The following is a 22,018-nucleotide window of genomic DNA, read 5'->3' as shown; positions in this document are numbered from 1 at the left end:
CATGCACAAAAACCCTGAAGTTAACATCATCTGCTTGATGGTGAAAGACTGAATTTTTTTTCCTTTATGATTAGGAAAAAGGCAAGTATGTCTGTTTTCATCATGCTTATCCAACATAGTACTAGAAATTCTAGCACTAGAATACGGCAAAGAAATAAAAATCATAGAAATTGGGAAATAAATAAATACAACTGTCTGTATTTGCAAACTACTCAACTGTCTACATAGAAACCCCAAGAAGTACAGTTTCCCTCGGTATGCATGGGAGATTGGTCCAGGACCCTCTGTGGATACTGAAGTCTGAGGATGCTCAAATCCCTTATATAAAATTTGCATATAAGCCATATACATCCTCCTGTATACTTTAAAGTATCTACAGATTATTTATACCACAAAATGTAAATGTTATGTATTAATAATTAGTTGTTATACTGTATTGAATCCATAAATGTAGAACCCGCAAATACAGATGGCCAATTGTATACGAAAACCAAGACTCTTAGAATAAGCCTAGTAAAGTGAAAAAAAACAAAAACACAAAAGCCAATTGCATTTTTATATACTGACAATGAACAAGTGGAAACTAAAATAAAAAAATAATATCACTTACAATTGCTCCAAAGAAAAGGAAATATTTAGTATACACTTAATCAAACAAGTGCAGGATCTGTGCACTAAATTTATCAAATGCTGTTGAAAGAAATCAAAGAAGACCTAAATACTTGGAGAGACATATTGGATTCATAGATTGGAGGAATCAACATAGTAAATATGTCAATTCCTCCTAATTGGATTATAGGTTTAAGGCAATTTCTACCAAAATGCCAGTGAGGCTTTTAATAGATATAGGGAAGCTTGTTTTAAAATTTTATATTGAAAATAAATGCCCTAGAATAGCCAAAACAATTCTGAAAAAGAAATATAAGGTGGAAAAAGTAATTTTTCCTGGCTTTAAGGCTCATTATACAGCTACAGTTATCAAGAAAGTGTGGTCCTAATAAAGACATTAGCACATATGATAATAGAACAGAATAGAGAACCCAGACAGAGAGCTGCAAATATATCCAATCAATTTTTTACAAAGGAGAAAAAACAATTCAATGGAGGAGGGATAGCTTTTTTAATAAATCGTGTTGGAATAAATGAACACCTATAGGCAAAACAAAACAAAACAAACAAAACCACACTAAAAACCTCTAAACCTAAACCTCACACCTTATATAAACATTAATTCAAAATAGGTTATAGACTTAAATGTAAAACATAAAATTATAAAGCTTCTATGGAAAAAAACATAAAAAATCTTTAGGACCTAAGATTAGGCAGAGTCCTTAGAACTGACATCTTCAAATAAATAAAAATAGTTACAAAATATATCAAAATTTATGGGATGCAGCTGAAGTCGTATATGGAGGGATATCTGTATCATTGAATTCTTAGATCAAAATAGGAAGAGGTCTAATTTTTTTTAAAAAAGCAAGTAGGAGGAGGAAACTAATAAAGATAAAACAGAAATCAATGAAATTAAAAAATTAGGAAAATTAGAAAGTCAATGAAACCAAAAGTAGATTCTATGGAAAAATCAATAAAATTGAAAGAAAGAGAATCTCTTCAAACAAATCAAGAAAAGAAAAGAGTAGATAAAATTAACCAATATTACAAATGAATAAAGAGACATCACTACAAACCCTACAAAGATTAAAGGAGTGATAAGGGAGTATTGCAAACTTCTGTGCCCATAAATTCAACACATTGAAAGAAATGGACTACTTCTTTCTAAGAAACAAATAACCAAAACTAACTCAAAGAGATACAGTTAATATGAATAGTCTTATATCTATTAAAGAAGTTGAATTCATAGTTTAAAAACTTCTAATAAAGAAAAATTAAGGCCGTAGATGATTTCACTTGCAAGTTCTATCAAGCAGTTAAGAAAAAATAGTATCAATTTTACACAATCTCTTCCCCCCAAAAAGAAGAGTGAACACTTCCATATTAGGAGGTCAGTATTTCGTGATATCAAAATTAGACAATAATTTCTAAAAAAAGCAATCAACAGACCTATATTCCTCGTAAACATTGACATAAAAATTCTCAACAAGATATATTAGCAAATGTAATACAGAGTTTATAAAAGGTACAATACATCATGAACAAGTGGAGATTATCCCAGGAATGTGAGTCCAATTCAATATTCAAAAATAAATCAGTACAATTCACCATATTAACAGAGAACAGATCAGCTCGATAGATGCCGAAAACACATGTGACAAAATTTAATATTCATTTGTGGTGACAATACTTAGCAAACCAAAAGTTGAAGAGAACTTCGTAAAGATAAAGCACCATCTACCAAAAAAAAAAAAAATCACCTAAGCCTAGCAAATATTTAATGGTGAAAGATTTAATGCTTCCCTTCTAAGATTAAGAAAAACCTAAGTACTCTTTCACCACTTCTATTCAATATCATACTAAAAGTTCTAGCCAGTGCATTAAAACAAGCAAAAGAAATAAATGCTATACAGGTTGGAAAGGAAAAAAAAGAAAACATCTCTATTCACAGGAAATGTCATTGAAAATAACAAGTAATTTACAATAAAGCTCCAAGAACAAATAAATGAGATTAGCAAGGTCAAACGATATTTACAAGGTCAATATATAAATCAAGGTCAATATAAAAAATCAATTGTAGGCCGGGCGCTGTGGCTCACGCCTGTAATCCTAGCTCTTGGGAGGCCGAGGCGGGCGGATTGCTCAAGGTCAGGAGTTCAAAACCAGCCTGAGCAAGAGCGAGACCCCGTCTCTACTATAAAATAGAAAGAAATTAATTGGCCAACTGATATGTATATAAAAAATTAGCCGGGCATGGTGGCGCATGCCTGTAGTCCCAGCTACCCGGGAGGCTGAGGCAGAAGGATCACTCGAGCCCAGGAGTTTGAGGTTGCTGTGAGCTAGGCTGACGCCAGGGCACTCACTCTAGCCTGGGCAACAAAGCGAGACTCTGTCTCAAAAAAAAAAAAAAAAAAACAACAAAAAATCAATTGTAATAAATAACTAAAACTTATAACTTAAAAAGTACCATTTATACTAGTAACAAAAAAGAAATAAATGGAGAGATATATAGTGTTAAAATGTCAATTCTCCTGAATCTAAACTATAGACTCAATGCAATCTCAATCAGAGAATCTCAGCACACTTTTTTGTACATTTCAACAACGGACACTAAAATTTATAAGGCAGGTCAAAGAAACTATAACAGCCGAAAAAAAAAAAAATGGAAAGAAGCACAAAGTTAGAGGATTCAGGTTAGCTGATTTCAAGTCTTAGTATAAAGTTACAGTAATAAAGACGGTGTGATGTCGGCAAAAAAACAGATACCCAGTTCAATGAAACAGAAATAGACTCACACATATTTAGTCAAATTATTTTTGACAAAGAAGCAAAGGTAATTCAAAGGAGAGAGCATAGTTATTTCAACAAATGCTGCTGGGCCATGCCTCACACTTTATACAAAAATGAACTCAAAATGGACCCTGGTCTTAAATATAGAATGTAAAACCAAAACATTTTGAGATGAAAACAACAGAAAATCCATATGACTTTGGGTTTAGCAGAGTGTTTTGATATGGCACCAAAAGCACAATCCATAAAGAAAAATTGGTAACTTAGACTTTATCAAAATTAAGAACTCTTGCTCTGTGAAAAACCTTATTAAGAGAATGAAAAGACAGGCCACATGGTGGGAGAAAACATTTGCAATTTGAACATCTGATAAAGGTCTTATGTCCAGAATACATGAAAAAATTCGATCTTAAGAAAACAAAGAAGCCAACTAAAAAAAGGGCAAAAGATCTGAACAGATACTTCTCCAAAAATACACAGATGGCAAATAAGCATGAAAAGATTAGTATTAAGTAAATGCATTAATATTAAGTAAAAAGAATTAAAACCACAATAGGATACCACTAGATATATTTTAGCCACATTAGAATAGCTAAAGTAAAACAATCTGGCAATATCAAATACTGAAGAAGATATAAAGTAATTGCAACTCTCATACTTTGCTGATATGGAATGCAAAATGGTACCGCCACTTTGGAGAACAGTTTGGCAGTCTTTTATAAAGCTAAACATATACTTAGCATACTAGCCAGAAAACTCACTTTTAGGTATTTATTTATATCCCAGTGAAATGAAACTTATTGTTGGAAACCATTCTCCATGGGTCTCTTGCATTTCTATTAAATACATTCCTTGCAAGCAGAGGCATTATCTGTTCTGATCTATCTTTTCAAGATGTTTATATAAGGAACAGCCTTGGAAAATAGAAATAATGTCCCTTTTCAAAGCAAACAGCAAGCATACTTATTGTCTGGAATAAAGATAATATCTAACTCCACAGCAAAGGACCAGCATTCTTATAGTCCATTACAGGAGATTTGGTTTTCCCAAGTTCAGGGTCCCTCTCCTTTAACACAACCTAATGAATGTACAAGTGCCACCTGGTCCTCCTTGTTTCACTGTGCATCAACCGGGGTTCAGGAATTGGTGCAAGAAAACACTGATACTCTGGCTACTGCTATTGCTGTGAGCAATAAAGTCCTTTGTCTGTGACCCAGGAGTCTCAGGTATTCGGCCAGTATCTACATTAGTTTGCAAGTAAAATAAAATATCAGACCCCTTATGGTTCTAGACATATAGTCACATGAAAACCTGTATGCAAACTTTTACAGTGGCATTATTTATAATGCCCTAAGTGGGAAATAACAGATGTCCTTCAGCAGGGAATGGATAAAAAGTAAATGCATTAATGCACCCATACTCATCAATAAGATGCTACTCATCAATTAAAAAAAAAAAAAAACAACTCTTAATTCACAATGAAACAAGTTGCATGAATCTCAAGTGCATTTTGGTAAGTGAAAGAAGCTAGAACCAAAAGGTTCTATTGTATGATTTGTTTATATGACATTCTAGAAAAGGAAAAACCATAGGGACAGAGTCAGGTATCAGTGGTTTCCAGGAGAAAGGAGGAGTTGACTGCAAAAGGGCATATGAGGAAATTTTAGGAGTGACAAAACTATTCTCTTTGGTACTTTGGTGGAGATACATGCATTTGTCAAATCTGTCAAATCGAGAAATATAAACCAAAAGAGTTATTTTTACTGTGTGAAAATTAAAATAAGATTCAACTAGGATAAGGGGTGATTCCAAGATGGAATGCAGACCGTGTCCAATGAATCTAACTGTATCACTAACGAATGGCACCACCATTTGTTGAATGAAGGTGTTGGTAAGAAAGTCTCTGACTTAAAATTTTAGAAAACATTTTTTTGACTGGATACTAAGGCTAAAGAGAAAAAGAACAGTACATAAACATGATAGCTGACAAATTTGTTTCTCATAGAGTATGAGTTAGCAATTCTGAAACTACTTTATATGTACACTAGGGTTGAATATACAAGTAAATACATCATAGATAATAAGAATCAGGTTTCTTGTGGTCGATGAAGTTACAAATAGGCACATAGGTTCATTACAAATGAACTTTGTGGCTCTGGATGGGAGCTAGAGGTATCAGTATGAATGTATGGCTTGTTTGTTTATTTAACATAAATACAGATAGATAGATAGATATAGAAATATGGATGTTTATGGATACATGGGCTGCGGTATATATAATTTTTTCTCTCTCCACTGACAAGGCCTAGAAGCAGTGACACAATCCAGCAGTATAGCAAACCCAGGTGCCCAAATCTTGGTTTATAAATACCATTTTCTAATAAAATAAACCAAGGTTCCCTGGAGAAGTAGTAGATTCCAGGGCTAAGCTGGGAAAATAAAGGATGAACTATCTTGTACTGCCAGAAAGTCAGGAAGTGCTAAAGGAAAAAAATAAAAAGATGATGTGTGTTTAAAGGACATGAGAGGCAACCTGAAAGAGTTCCAACAGCTAAAGTATGAATAATTTTAATAACAAAATAACAAATAGTATTGGGTTATAACTACAAGAGTAAAATAAATAACCTTGAGTCCAAAAGGGGAGAAAAGAGAAACTCTTCTTTATAGAGGAATTCCAACAAATAAATGTAAAAGGAATGAAGGAAATAGAATATCACCATTAGGTCAGTCATAATTAGCTCAGTCATAATTGTTGCAGGTAAGATCCACCATTGAATGTTAACATTAGTGGGCAAAAGTTTAAGGAACAAAGGATATTTGCATAGTCTCAAAGTATCTCCCCCCAAACATTTATTATTTACAAAGCACAGATGCCACTCTAACCAAATGGTCAGAGTTAACATCACTGGTAAGGGGGTTTATCCACATGATGTGTGCTTTGACATGATGCACTGGGAAGAGCATATCACCACTGTGGTATTCTTCCCCTAATCTATAACCCCAATGTAGCCATGAGAAAACATCAGAAAAAATCAAACTGAAATCAAACTTAAGGACATTCTACAAAATATCTGACCAGTATCCTTAAAAAGTGTCAAGGTCATAGAAGACAAGAAAAGACCAAGAAGCTGTCATACATTGGAGGAGACTAAAGAGGTGCTGTAACTAAATGTTATGTGAGATCCTGGATTAGATCTTGGACAAAAAGGGACATTATGGAGAAAACTGATGAAATCTGAAAAAAGTCTGTAATTTAGTCAATAGTATCAGTGGGAGTTTCTTAGTTTTGATATTTATATCATGACTATGTCAGATGTGAACAATAGAGGAAGTTAGGTGAGGGTAAATGGAAACTCTATGTACCATTTTTGCAACTCTTTTGTAAGTCTAAAATTATTTCAAATTTAAAAGTTAAAAATAAAATAAAACCCTCCTGCAGGATTCATGTAGCAGAAATGTAGCTCAGATGGTAAACAGAGCAACTTTTCCATTTGAGTCCAATTTCAATAGTCTTTTATTGACAAGCCACTGTTGAAAAGAGGGTGGTGGCAAAGCCGGGAGAATGCCAGATGGACAGAACCCTAGGAAAGGTGGTCAGGAGGTGGCACCTGGTTGTGATACCAGCACAGAGCAGGCTCAGAAGACCATGAGTGTTGCCAGGTTGATACTGGACCAAACTAGCAGAAAGAATAATAGAATTTGGTCTTCTCTATTGTTATTATTTTAATTAATTAATTTTTTATTGAAAAACAATTGTATATATTAATATTTATGGGTATAATGTGACGTTTTGATGCATGTATACATTGTGGAATGATGAAATCAAGCCAATTAACATATCCATCATTTCACACACTTTTTTGGCATGTATGATGAGAATACTTAAAATCTGCTCTCTTACAATTTTCAAGTATACAATACACTGTTATTAACTATAGCTATCATGCTGTGCAATAGATTTCCAAAGCTTATTCTTCCTGTCCAACTAAAACTTTGTTCTCTCTAACCAACATCTCCCCAACCACACCTTCCCCTCTACCTCCATAACCACCATTCTATTCTCTGCTTCTAAGAGTCTGACGTTTTTTAGATTCCACATATAAATGAGAGCATGCAGTATTTTTCTTTCTGTGCCTGGTTTATTTCACTTGATATACTGTCCTCCAGGTTCATGCATGATGTTGCAAATGACAGGATTTCCTTCTTTTTAAAGGCTATGTGTATTCTATTGTATATCTAATACCATGTTTTCTTTATCCTTGGTTTTCTTGAAAATGAATTTTGGACATGCATCAAACAAAGGAGCATCAGTGAAGATTTTTAAAGATAGCAGAATCATGCTTCACAAGAATTATTTATGTTTTATTTTAGACAAATAGCTAAAATCTAAATATATGGCTGACTCTATTCATTAGTGATTTTTATGTGAAGTAGAACCAATTGATGTTTTTATCCAGTGAGATTACATACATAATATCTTGTTATTACAAACCCTAAGCCCTGATTAGGTGAGCTCTGAATTATTAATAAGTGAGTCCTGAATTATTAATAACAAGATATTTCCTATTACCTAAGTTTGTAAAAGAAGAAAATATATGTCGCAAATAACTTCACTGGTTAATTCTGAAAATGTAACAAGTTGGGTATGAATTTAATATTCTTTCCCAGGATAAGGTGGCCAGTAAGGTGAAAATCTTACAAGCATTATTATTCCTTGTAGAACAGATTTCCTCCTTCCATTTTGAAAAATAAATCCCAAGGGAACCCTGGTGCAGATCAGTGACAGCACAGGCTGTGCTTTGGTTAACACTCAGAGAGATGTGCTAATGTCCATTTGCGGATTCCTGTCAAATCTAAGCTCTAAACTCAGGCACTGAACTATTTTAAAGATGTTTTGATCTCTATTTGACTTTTAAAGAACAACCTTTAGTCTCAATTTTAGTGCATCTCAAATATCGGGACTGCTATATGGTTCTGGATAACTTTTATTAATAAAATTAAGGGAAGTTCAAGACAAGAAAAAATTGGGGGAAAGAAAAACCCTTCCCATAGTCTGTGTAAATGCCAAGAACAGTAGCTTTAAAGGTCTCCAAGTAAAATACAGGCTTCAGGAAATAGTTTCACCTTATTACTATACCCTCCTGCCCTCTCTCTCCTTGCTTTCAATCCCAAACACTCAGATTGTGCTTTATGTTTCCACAAGTTCATTACTCTTGAGCAAGGTCCACTGCTAAGAATAGTGGCAACATATCTTTTGTAAAAATAACAAAGTTTCAGAAGAAACAAATCTGAATGTCTGAGTACAAAAAAAATTGTATTTTGAAATGTGTTTTCATAAAGGTGCTAAGACCTGAGCCAAAGGCAGATCTGGAAATAGAGTCCTGTGAATAAAGGCTTATCTAAACTTTATGATTTGACAAATGAGATTGAATTAATGGGACCTTTGTAAACAAAATGAGTGTCTACATGAAGCCACTGACATCCTGGGAGCACAAAACACTTCTCAAGAATTTTTATCCTGTGAATAAATTTAACATGTAGGTGAGAAACTCAAACTTCTTCTCCCATATTTAATGTCCATTTTACCTTAATGTCTCTAATCCAGGACTGAGCCTTTTCCAAATTATCTTCATTGACTGCAGCAAGTTTTTCTTGCCAAGCAACTGCTTGACTATCAAACTTCACAAAATTGAATTTATTTTTATATTTCAGCTGTTCCTGTAAGAGACAGTTATTATTTAACCATAAAACCACTCAAATGTAAGAAAAGGTTAGGACAGCTCACAGTTTGGTAAATTCTAATCACTATGATATCTATTTTCAGTTTAAGAAGTGAAAAATTATATCCCATAGGGAAAATCTTTTCCAGTACAAAAGGCATTTAAATAAAATTTACACAATTTGTATGTTAAGACCCTTACAGGCCAAGTACGGTGGCTCATGCCTATAATCCTAGCACTCCGGGAGGCTGAGGGCGGGTGGATCGTTTGAGCTCAGGAGTTCATGACTAGCCTAAGAGCGAGATCCTGTTTCTACTAAAAATAGAAAAAAATAAGCTGGACAACTAAAAAAAAATATATAGAAAAAATTAGCTGAGCATGGTGGTACATGCCTGTAATCCTAGCTACTCGGGAGGCTGACGCAGGACTGCTTGAGCCCAGGAGTTTGAGATTGCTGTCAGTTAGGCTGATACCACGGTACTCTACACTGGGCAACAGAGTGAGACTCTCTCTCAAAAAAAAGAACTTTGCAAATGTGTATATATGTATACATGTATGAATATATGTCATATATGTGTATATGTTTATATATAATGTGTCATTAAATATTGAGTTTAATACTAGCATTAATGGCATACCAAATAAGCAATCTAAATATAATATGCTTAAAGAAAACAAATCCAAAACATTATCATCATTTGGTTGCAGATTTATTCACTTGCTTTCCATCAGTCCCTATTTCTCCAAGAGGTTTGTCAAATTAAATACTGTATTTCATATTTCTCAAACACTCCCCACAATTTTCTGTAGTTAATACTTACATCAATACTATGAACTGATGACAGAACTATGATACCCTTTTGTATTAATAGGTATGGAAACTAGGAGTTAGGAAACTTAAAGCAACCTGCTTCCAGCCAGATAACTTAGAGGCAGCACAGGTAGAATAAGAATTGCTAGCTCCTAACCATCAGCCTATACTCCTCCCATGGGCCAGTGCACACAATATCCCTAATAAACATTTGAAATTCAAATAAAAATGCCAAGAGGAATAGTATCTGGAAAACAATCTAGAAAACAATATATATTAATATGTATACACCACAGATTTCAGGATAGAGAAAATCTGAAACAATAAGCATAGAAACTCCCATAAGCAACCCAAGCATGACAGAAAACCCCACCAGAGAAAGGGTCTGCTTGCAAAGCAGAAATGATGATTCTTTCACTGGCAAAAAGGAGCTTTTTCTGAATTGGCTTTCTTAGAGACTTTTTAGTGCAAAACTCCCCTGTCCATTGCTCATAAACGATTACAGATGATGATTGGTAGAGATGCATTTATGATGCACAGGACCCCAAAAGAATGAACCTGACCCTTCCATTAACCTGTATGAACTGAATGATCTTGTCCTTCACCAAGTCCAGTTTGCTCTTCATCGAGTGAGACGTATCAATGAGGATGTAGATGCAATCGTTATGCACTTTTCCAAAGAGGATTTGACTGCTATCCTGTAGCCATTTGATCCTAGGCAGGAAATAGGTTGGAAGTGAATGGTTAGAGTCTGCGGGAAACAAGCACATGTTCCTCAATTCCTAAGAACTGGCAACTATAGAAGCCAGAGCTGCGCTATGTTGTTTATACCCAGTCTTGTGTGAGTGAATTATTAACTTTGAGTATTCTTCTGTAGAAAATCTTATGTTTAGGCTGGCTCCTTATCACCCCCTGCACTGCCCATCATCAATCCAAGTAAAACAGAACTCAGATAATCAATATGGGAGACAAATAAATCCATGTAGTTGCCAAAGTCAAATATAAATTACTTCTAGTCATCTGATATTTTCAGGATTCTAGCTATGACTTTAGACTCTTTGTTCTTCTAATATCACTGACTACAGTTAAGCTAGTAAAGGCAGCATATTCCTGAAGCTTCAATGAAGCTTATGGACAGTATGAAGCCACACCAGAGCCCTGGAATAACCAAGGAGGCTATGTGAGAAGGACTGCTTCTGTGGCTCATGCTCGGGTTCCCAACACAGCATGTAAATGAAGTTCACAGCTGCAGACAAAGCCTGTTGGGTAGAGGTAAGGGAAGACCATGGAAAAAATATTTGAAATCAAGTTCAAAGTTCAGCAAGGCCTAGGCAAGTAAAATTTGTAGGGCAGAATACTGAAAAGGAGGGAGGAGAGAGGAGAGAGAGGGGGAGAGAGAGAGAGAGAGAGAGAGAGAGAGAGCGAGCGAGCGAGCGAGCGCAAGAGAGAGAACATGCTCCAGAGATCTTCAGAAGGGTACCATTGAGAGTTCGGCTAAATAATGGTCAAGGTATACATATAAAGAAAATACTGAAGCCAAGGAACAAATCACCAAGAAGGATTAGGTGGGATCAACTCATCAGAGATTACACAAAGCTAGGAATAGTTCACCTTCCACCAGCCAGAGTAGGAAAATCTTTTTAATACATGGGGCATCAAGTAGAGTCCTCAAAAGAACATTTCCTTAGTAGTAGGACCAAATCAGCTCTGGACTGAAGGCTACCCTGAACCTATTCTAATATAACTTAAAAGCAAGTCCCAGAGAGATCAAACTGATTTTGAGTAATTTAATTGCACCATTGAACATATATTTTAAAAAATACAATGAAATCTAGTACCCAAAAATGAAAAATTCAAAATGTCTGGCATCCAATAAAAAATACCAGACATATAAATAAGCAGGAAAGTATGATCCATAACCAGAAGAAAAACTGATCTACAGAAACAGACTCAAAAATGACATAGATGCCAGAACTAACAGAAACACACATTACACAGCTGACACAGATGCTAGAACTAGCAGAGAAAGATGTTACACAGCTGACATAGATGTTAGAACTAGCTAAAAAGGATGTTACACAGCTATTATAAATGTAATCCACATGTTCAAGAAGGTGAAGAATGAACAGAATGAAGAGAGAAATGGAATATATAAAAAAAGATCCAAATGGGACTTCTAGAGAGCTACAGTTTCTGAAATAAATAATATACTCCATGGTATTAATAGTATATTAGACATTAGGAGAAGAAGAGATCAGGGAACAAAAGACAAGGCAATAGGAAACAATTCAAAGTGAAACACACAGAGAGAAAAAAAGACAAAAATACATAACAGAGAATAAGTGACCCATGGAATAATATCAAGGAGTATAACATATGTGTAATTAGAGTCTAAGAAGGAAAGGAAAGGGGGAGACAAAGGTATTTGAAAAAAACATGGCCAAAATGTTTCTAATTTTGATTAAAACAATATATATCTACAGATCCAAGAAGCTCGAAGAACCCAAAGAGAAGCAAAATGAAGAAAACCACACCAAGGCATGTCATAATAAAATTGATGAAATCCAGTGATAAACAAAAATCTTAAAAGCAGCCAGAGACATAACATGTAACAAACAAAAAAGTGACAGGAGCCTTCTAATCATAAATCATACAAGCCAGAAGACAGTGGAAAAGGATTTTTAAAGTACTGAATGATAAAACTGTAAAACTATAATTTTTTCTATATTTAGCAAAAATATCTTTCTAAAATAAATTAAGGAGTTTTTCAGATGAGAATAGCTGAGATCACCAACAGGCCTGCACTACCAGAAATATTCATGGAATCTCCTCAGGTAGAAAGAAAATGACACCAAATGGAAATCTGAATCCATACAAAGGAGTAAAGAGCAAAAGAAACATCAAGTATGTGAATAAACATAAGATACCTTTATTCTAATTTTTAATCTAGTTATAAGAAAATTGATTGCTTTTAATGTATTGCGGGGTTTATAGCATGTGAAGAAGTATGGTATAGAACAACAATAGAAAGGACAGAGGGAGAATGGAAGTTGTAAGGCTCTTATAATATACATGAAGTGATATTATTTGAAGGTAGACTGTGATAAGTTAAAGATGCATATTGCAAATGCTAAATTGTCACACATACATCAAAACAAAACAAAACAAAGAGGTTGAGTTAACAAGATAATAGTGAAGATAGAATGTAATCACAAAAAATGCTCAAACAAAAGAAGACAAAAATAAAAAAGAGCAAAAAGAGAACAAAGAACAGACAGGACAAATAGGAAAATACATAGCAAGATCTTGGATTTAAATCCAACCAAATCAATAATCACATTAAATGTAAGTGATCTTAACACTCCAATTAAAAGGCAAAGATTGTCTAGTTAGATTAATAAAACAATACTCATGTATTTTGTCTACAAGAAACCCATTTAAACACAGGACACAGACAGGTAGAGGAAAAAAGATAGAAAAAATATAAACCATGTAGACAACAATCAAAAGTAACTTGGAGTGGCTAAATTGATATCAAAGTATATTTCAGGATAAGGGATATTACCAAAGATGAAAAGGACATTTCATAATTATAAAGCAGTCCATTCATCTAGAGAATATAACAATTCTAAATGTACAAGCACCTATTAAGAGTATGAAAATATAAAAAAAAAAAAACACAGAACCGAAAGAGGAATTGAAGGCTACAGTTGGGATAACTACAGTTTGAGATATCAATGCTCTTTTCTCAATAATTTATAGAACAATTACTGAGAAAATAAGTAATAATATGAAAGACTTGAAAAATGCTATCAACCAACTTGAGCTAATTGATATTTATAATACCTTCTACCCAACAAAAGCAGATTTTTTTTCATATTCTAGGCCACAAAATAGGTCTCAATAAATTTATAAAAATTTAAATCATACAGTCTTTATCAAACAAATAATAAATGTTTGTGATGATGGATATACTATTAATAATTATCCCTATTTGACCATTATATATTATATACACATGTTAAAATATCACTCTGTACCCCATAAATAGGTACAACTAAAAATAAAGAAGGGAAAGAAAGAGATCAAGCAGATTTGAATTTCAAAAGAGACCATACACTTGTACCCTCCTGCAAATACACCAACCTCCTTTGGATCTGGGCCAGAACTTCATGAATTCTCTCACTGTACCACTTGCACTTCTCCTTGGTGATGTTGACATGGACCAAGCTCCCATCCTTCCAGGGAGCATGGACAAACTTGCTGCAATATTTGGCATGGACTGTCTTCTTGTAGGTCTCCTAAGGAAAGGACAAAGGACAGAAGCCACTTGGAAACCATGCAAAGAAGTCTCTAGATGGCACCTCCACTTTTGCCTTATTACACAACTCTTAGCATTCACCCCCACTGAAAGTCATTTGATCATTAGATCAGCCAAATATGTTCTGGTGCTTGCTCCATATGGAGCCCCAGTGCTAGACGTCATGAACAGTGGTAGGTATGGAGATTCCTCAAAGAACTAAAAGTAGACCTACTATTCAATCCAGCAATCCCACTATTGGGTATTTACCCAAAGGAAAAGAAGACTTTTCATCAAAATACACCTGCACTCGAATTTTTATTGCAACACAATTCACAATTGCAAAGATGTGGAATCAACCTAAGTGCCCATCAATTCATGGTGCATTAATAAAATGTGGTATATGTACACTACTCAGCCATAAAAAAGATGAATTAATACCTTTCACAATAATCTGGATGGAACTAGAGACCATGCTCCTAAGTGAAGTGTCTTAAGAATTGGAAAAGAAACACCACAGGTACTCACTATTAAAGTGGAACTAACTGATGAGCACACCTGTGCATAGAGGTAAGTAAACTCAGTGGAAATCAACTAAGGGGGAAGGGGGAGAAAGGGAGGAGCATAGACCTATATAACAGGTACTATGAACACTATTTGGGTGATGGGTCAGGACTCACATTACAAAAATGATTCATTTAACCTAAAACATTTTTACCCCCTTAATATTTTGAAATAAAAAAAAGAAAGACATATGTGAGTATATTCATGCCCCAGAAAAGCTAATTATTCCAGGAGGGAGACTCCCCTATCCAACCCCCAACACACACACACACACAAAGAGGGAGAACATTAGGAATGCAGAGAATTAGATACTCAGTTCCTGGTGCTGGGTTGAGACAGTAAGGACTGGGAAAGTCCTGGCAAAGAATAAAGAACTCACAGTGGACTGGAGGGTCAGGGAGACCATTCTGGAGGAGGTGATATTCACCCCAAACTTCTTTTCCTTGCTACTCTGGCTACAAATAAAACAAAGTAGCCAAGTGCCCTGGCCCACACCTTGCATCCTAGTGGACATACAGAACTGGTGCAAGGACAAAGCCCCCTTGAGGGGAGTGCTCAGGTCTGTCTCCATCACTCCTCCAGCGGTATTCATCCAGCACTCCTCCATGCCAGGAGCTCTTCTAGGCACCAGGAATACAACCTTAAGTCCAAAACTCCTGCATTCATGGAGCTCACATTACAAGAGATCCAGATAATAAACAAATCTGATATAATAGGTCAGATAATATCAAATGCTATGGAGAAAAATAAGGAAGAAAGGAGAATAGAGAGTGGTAAGGAAGAGGGGAGGGGACAAGGACAAGTTAAACCCTAACAGGGAAAGCCTCAGAGAGGTGAAATATGAGCAAAGGCCTAAGGGAACAAAGAATGTAGCCATAGGGAGGTCTGGAAGAAGTCAGAGGACACAGCAAGTGCAGAAGCCCTGAGCTGAGAGTTTGCCTGGCATGTTGTCAAATTTTGTAAAGGCCAGCACAGCCAAAAGAGAGTGGGTAAGAGAGGAGAGAGTGAGATGAAGCTGGAAATATGAGGGGGAGGGCTGGGAGCAGATCCTATAATGCCTGACCACTGATGGGAATGACTCTGGCTTTTGCCCGGAGTGAAAAAGGAACCCTCTTCTCAGGGCTTTAACAAGAACCACAACATATCTAATGGATGGTATACAGGGTGGTCTGAGTACTCTGTGGAAAAGAGACGACTAAGGACCACGAGCAGAAGCAGGAGTCAGAAGGTCCATTAGGTGCATGGCCCAGGTGATAAGGGGGCAGGTACTGAATGACAGGTACATTCTGAAGACAGAACTGACAGGATTTAAGGACAGGTCAGATGTGAGTATGAGAGAAAAGTGAGAAGTCAGGAATGACTCTGGTTTTCAGCCCAGGGAGTGGAAAGAACAGAGTTGCAATAAATCGCTAGGAGGAAGATAATGGGAGAGCATCTTGGAGGGGGGTTGATTAAGATTATCTGATATGTTAGGTCCAAGATGCCTATTAGACATCCAAGTGACATGGTAAGTGGAGATCAAGGCAGAGATCTCAGGCAGAAATCAAGGCAGTACTTAATTTCTCCAGGCAGCACTGGAGATATAGGTCTGGAAGTTACCTGTATGCACTGAGGTTTAACAGCCATGGGATCAGACGAGGTGACCAGGGAATGAGTGTGGATGGAGAAGAGGCCCAAGGACTGTATTTCAAGGTCCTCCAGCATGTGGAGGTGAGGGGCATGGGAAAGGAGTGATAGATGACTGGGAAAGAACAGCCAGGGAGGTAGGAGGAAAACCAGTACAGTGTACATTCTACAAACAAAAGAATTTCAAGCAAGTGACCAGCTACAGCAAATGTTGATAATAAAGCAAGGAATCAGAGGCTGAGAATTGACCCCTGGATTTAGCAGTTCAGGTAACCCTGGCAAGAGTGGGCTTAGAGGAGAGGTGGGCATAGGGGGGTGCTATGCCTCACTGGAGTGGGTTCAAGAAAGCAGGGCAAGAAAATCGAGGAATTGGAGAAAGGGAATGTATAAAACTCTTCTGAGGAATTGAACTCCAAAGAGAAGCAGAGGAATGAGGCAGAGCCAGAGGCACATGTGGGAGTCCAAAAATTATTTTTCAGATGGGACAAATAGCAGCATGTTTGTATGCTGATGAGAAAGATCTAGATACAGGGGTCCTCAAACTTTTTAAACAGAGGGCCTGTTCACTGTCCCTCAGACCATTGGAAGGCCGTTGGAGAGTGCGGCACACATTCCACACATGTGCACTGTGGGCCCGGGACAAGTCGGCTGCTAAGCAGGACAGGCAGCAGCAGCAAAAACACCCAGCAGGCCAGATAACTGTCCTCGGTGGGCCGCATGTGGCATGCGGGACATAGTTTGAGGACCCCTGATCTAGAAACAAGGGCAATATTGAAGATATAAAGTAGGAAAGGGAAAATGGATGAATGAGGGGAGAGATTTTGGTGTACACATGCAGAAAGTGACCTCAGAAAGGGGCAAGGACAAAGCAGCTTGAGGACCAGAGAAATAAAGGTGGAGTGCACCATGCAGAAACTGGGTCTGGGTGTGGAGGCAATATTCATGACATACACGTCCATGTCCCATGACATGGCAGGCAAGCTTATCTGCTGGATGTTGCAGGAGAAAGCAGAAGGTAGACACCTCAGAGAGCAAGAGGTTGAGTGGATTGCTGGGCAGCACAAAGGACCCACTGATGTCAGAGGATATGACTTTAAAGTGAAACCAACCCACCCACAACCAGAGGCATTAGAGGACTTCTCCAGAGGAACTAGAGCTGGTCACCGGATCCCAAAACAACAGTGCAGTGTGTTCCCTCCAGCAAACACCACCTGCTGACAGGAAGGTCCATTTGTATGCCTGTCACAGCATTTACTCACTCAATCATAGAGGGTGTGGTTGATTCTCACCCACAAGCACCACCTTTTGACTCAGATATTAAACTGGGCATATCATTATCTAAACAAAAGAAAATCTAAAAATAAGAAGCAGCAGCTGCTTCAGATGAGAAGGAACGACCAAAAGAACTCTGGAAGTATGAAGAATCAGAGAAAAAGGTCACCATCAAAAGGAAACACCAGCTCCCTAGCAATGGATACCAGGCAAAAGCAGAATATTGAAATGACTGATGAAGAATTTTCAACATGGATTGTAAGGAAGCTTAATGAAATACAAGATAAAATAGAAACCCAACACAAAGAAACCACAAAAACAATGCAGGAAATGAATGAAGAATTCACTAAAGAAATTTAAGTATTAAAGAAAAATCAAACAGAGCTTCTAGAAATGAAAAATTCATTCAAGGAATTACAAAACACAGTAAAAAGCCTTAAGAACAGGTTACATCAGGCAGAAAAGAATCTCAGAGCTTGAAGACAATATCTTTCAATTAAACAAGTCAGTCACAGAGACAGAGCAGAGAAATAAGAGGAATAAGGAAAGCCTACAAGAAATATCAGATTATATAAAGAGGCCTAATATACTAATCATAAGCATCCCTGAAGGTGAAGAAGAAAATACACAAGGGTTGGATAATTTATTTGAAGGAATACTTGAGAAAAATTTTCCTGGTCTTGCTAGAAATCTAGATATCCAGGTACAAGAAGCTCAGAGGACTCCTGAGATTTTCATTACAAAGAGGAAGACGCTATGATACATAGTCATCAAACTGGCCAAAATAAACAGAAAAGAGGTGCTTCTATGAGCTGTAAGGCAAAAACAGCACGTAACTTACAAAGAAAAACTCATCAGACTAACTACAGACTTCTCAAATGAGACTCTATAAGCTAGAAGGGATTGGGGCACCATTTTCAGTCTTCACAAACAGAATAATACCCAGCCTAGAATTTTGTATTCTTCAAAACTCATTTTCATATATGAGGAGGAAATAAAGTCTTTTTTAGCCAAGCAAACACTGAGGGAATTCATCAAGACAAGACTTGCCCTGAAGGAAGTACTCAGAACTTTATTATTCATGGATCAGCACAATAAACACTTACCAATGTAAAACTACCCAAAAGCTACCAAAAAGGCTGAAGGCCAGATACTACAATGGCTCAAGAGATAAAACAAAGCAACAAAGTTCAACCCATCAGGACCAAAACAAATCCACCCCACTTATCAATTCTTTCAATAACTATGAATGACTTGAACAGCCCACTGAAGAGACATAGGTTGGCCAAATGGATAAATACACAAAAGCCAAGTATCCACTGACTTCAGGAAATACATCTACCCCAAAAGGATGTACCAAGATTCAAGGTGAAGGGATGGAAAACAATATTCCATGCTAATGGAAACCAAAAGAAAGCTGGTGTAGCAATACTCATATCAGATAACTCATATCAGATAGTCTAAAAATAAACAAAAGTAATGAAAGACAAAGACTGTCATTATATAATGGCAAAGGGAACAATTCAGCATGAAGACATAACAATCTTAAATATTTACTCACCTAAAACAAGAGTGCCCAGATTCATAATACAAATCCTACTAGATCTAAACAAAATGCTAGATGGCAGCACTATGATAGCCAGGGACCTGCAGACCAGATCCCCTGCACCGAGGGCTAGCATTGCCCGGGGCATAGAAGGGTTATACGTGAACAGCCTACTGAGGTGTGTGTGCCTCCAGGGGCGGATGGGCATCCGAGGGAAACCCGCCTCCCAGGAGGAGGCCGTGCGCCCAACCCAGGTGGCGTTCCTGTGCAGGGAACCTCTCCGCCGGCATCACAGTCCGGGGAGGCCTGGTGGCTTATGATCTGGCCTGCTGGCAGAGGCCCAGGAGTAGCTGCGGAGTTGGGGAGGGTGGAAAGAAGCGAGGCCTGCTCTAGACTGCGGGTCTCAGACAGCCCCACCCCCACACCCAGACTTTCTGGCTGAGTGGGACCATTCCAGCCCTGCCCTGACAGCTTTCCCTGGAAGCAGAGTACAGAACTTTGACCCCTGCTAACGGCCTGAGGGCAGGCTTACCCAACCCAGCTCCGCCCAGAAGAAGAGCTGATAACAGGATACAAAATCAACAGCATAGCCTGTTCCTCCAAGCAAACGCCACCTACTGACAGGGACGACATCTTGCATAGCCTTTCCACAGCACTCACTGACTCAATATACAGGGAGTGGTCCAATTTCACCCACAGACACACCTAACGCCTCAAAAACTAAACAAGGTGTGTGAATACCCAAACAATAACTTAAGGAAAGAAACAACAACTGATCGACATGGGAAGAAATCAGTGAAAGAACTCAGGAAATATGAAGAACCAAACGGAAAACACACCCCCAAAGAGGAGCACCAGCCCCCTAGAAACGGACACCAACCCAAATCAGGCAACCAATATGACCGAAGAGGAATTTCGTATGTGGATCATAAGAACACTCACCCAGCTGCAACAACAACTCAATAACCAACACAAAGAAACCACAAAAAGCCTCCAGGATATGGAAAAAGAAATAGACACAATGAAGAAAAGTTTAACCGAACTCCTGGAAATGAAGAATCAATTCAAGGAACTACAAAATACAGTGGAAAGTCTCAAGAACAGGGTAGATGAAACAGAAGAAAGAATCTCAGAGCTTGAAGATAACACCCTCCAATTAAATAAATCAGTCACAGAAATAGAGCAGAGAAACAAGAGAAAAGAGCAAAGCCTACAAGAGATGTGGGATTATGTGAAGAAACCTAAAGTGAGGGTCATAGGGTTACCAGAAGGGGAAGAAGACAACACTCAAGGGTTGGACAAGCTGTTTGAAGATATAATAGAGGAAAATTTCCCAGGCCTTGCTCAAAATCTTGATGTACAAGTTGAAGAAGCTCAGAGGACCCCTGGGAGATTCAACGCAAACAGGAAGATGCCACGACATGCAGTCATCAGACTGACCAAAGTATCAACTAAAGAGGCCCTTCTAAGAGCTGTAAGACAAAAGAAGCAAGTAACATACAAGGGAAAGCCAATTCGAATAACATCAGACTTCTCTAATGAGACTTTACAAGCAAGGAGAGACTGGGGCCCCATTCTCACTCTTTGGAAACAAAACAATGCCCAGCCTAGAATATTATTCCCTGCAAAACTAAGCTTCATATATGAAGGAGAAGTAAAAACATTCTCAGACAAGCAAAGTCTCAGAGAATTCACCAAGACAAGACCAGCCCTACAAGAATTATTTAAAACAGCGTTATGCACGGAACATCATAATAATAACCCATGAATATAAAAACAACCAAAACCCAAAGATATTAAAGGCCAGATACTACAATGGCTCAAGACAGAAATCATAGCAACAACATCCAACCCAACAGAATGATCAGTAATCTACCTTACCTATCAGTTCTCTCAATAAATGTGAATGGCTTAAACTCTCCACTCAAGAGACATAGGCTGGCTGAATGGATAAGAAAATACAGGCCAAGTATATGCTGTCTTCAGGAAACACATCTAACCTGCAAGGATGCATATAGACTAAAAATAAAAGGGTGGAGATCAGTATTCCAGGCAAGTGGAAGCCAAAAGAAGGCTGGTGTGACAGTTCTAATTTCAGATGATTTAGTTTTTAAACCAACAAAAGTAGTGAAAGACAAAGAGGGTCATTATATAATGGTGAAGGGCACAGTTCAACAAGAAGAGATAACAATTTTAAATATATATGCACCCAACTTAGGTGCACCCAGATTCATAAAGCAAACCTTACTGGAGCTAAGCAAATGGATTAATAGCAACTCCATAATCGCCAGAGATTTCAACACCCCACTGACAGCACGAGACAGATCCTCCAAACAGAAAATTAATAAAGAAATAATGGACTTAAACAAAACTCTAGAACAATTGGGTCTGACTGACATTTACAGAACATTCTACCCAAAATCCACTGAATATACGTTCTTCTCATCAGCTCACGGGACATTCTCTAAGATTGACCATATCCTAGGACACAAAGAAAATCTCAAGAAATTAAAAAAAATAGAAATGATACCATGTACCTTCTCAGATCACAGTGGAATAAAACTAGAAATCAACCCTAACAGAAACTCACATTTCTACACAAAAACGTGGAAATTAAACAACCTCCTACTAAATGATTACTTCATAAATGAAGAAATCAAGACGAAAATAAAAAAATTCTATGAGGAAAATGACAATGGAGAGACAAGTTATCAACTCCTCTGGGACACAGCTAAAGCAGTTCTGAGAGGAAAGTTTATCTCCATAAATGCCTATAA

The 22,018-nt window shown here is 37.2% G+C and overlaps 1 protein-coding gene across 1 annotated transcript in view; it reads right to left on the bottom strand.

Moving 5' to 3' along the window:
- VWA3B (von Willebrand factor A domain containing 3B) overlaps positions 1 to 22,018 on the bottom strand; it is a 218,312-nt gene that overhangs the window by 106,341 nt on the left and 89,953 nt on the right. Inside the window, 3 exon segments of the mRNA XM_076001008.1 lie at positions 8,989 to 9,120; positions 10,509 to 10,647; positions 14,080 to 14,234. Of these exon segments, the coding sequence (XP_075857123.1) occupies positions 8,989 to 9,120; positions 10,509 to 10,647; positions 14,080 to 14,234 (426 nt within the window).

This window comes from Microcebus murinus, chromosome 3 (genome assembly GCF_040939455.1).
Source record: "Microcebus murinus isolate Inina chromosome 3, M.murinus_Inina_mat1.0, whole genome shotgun sequence".
Classification (NCBI taxonomy): Eukaryota; Metazoa; Chordata; class Mammalia; order Primates; family Cheirogaleidae; genus Microcebus; species Microcebus murinus.
The sequence above is the reverse complement of the archived record's forward strand: the minus strand, read 5'-3'. Positions and strand labels throughout refer to the sequence as shown.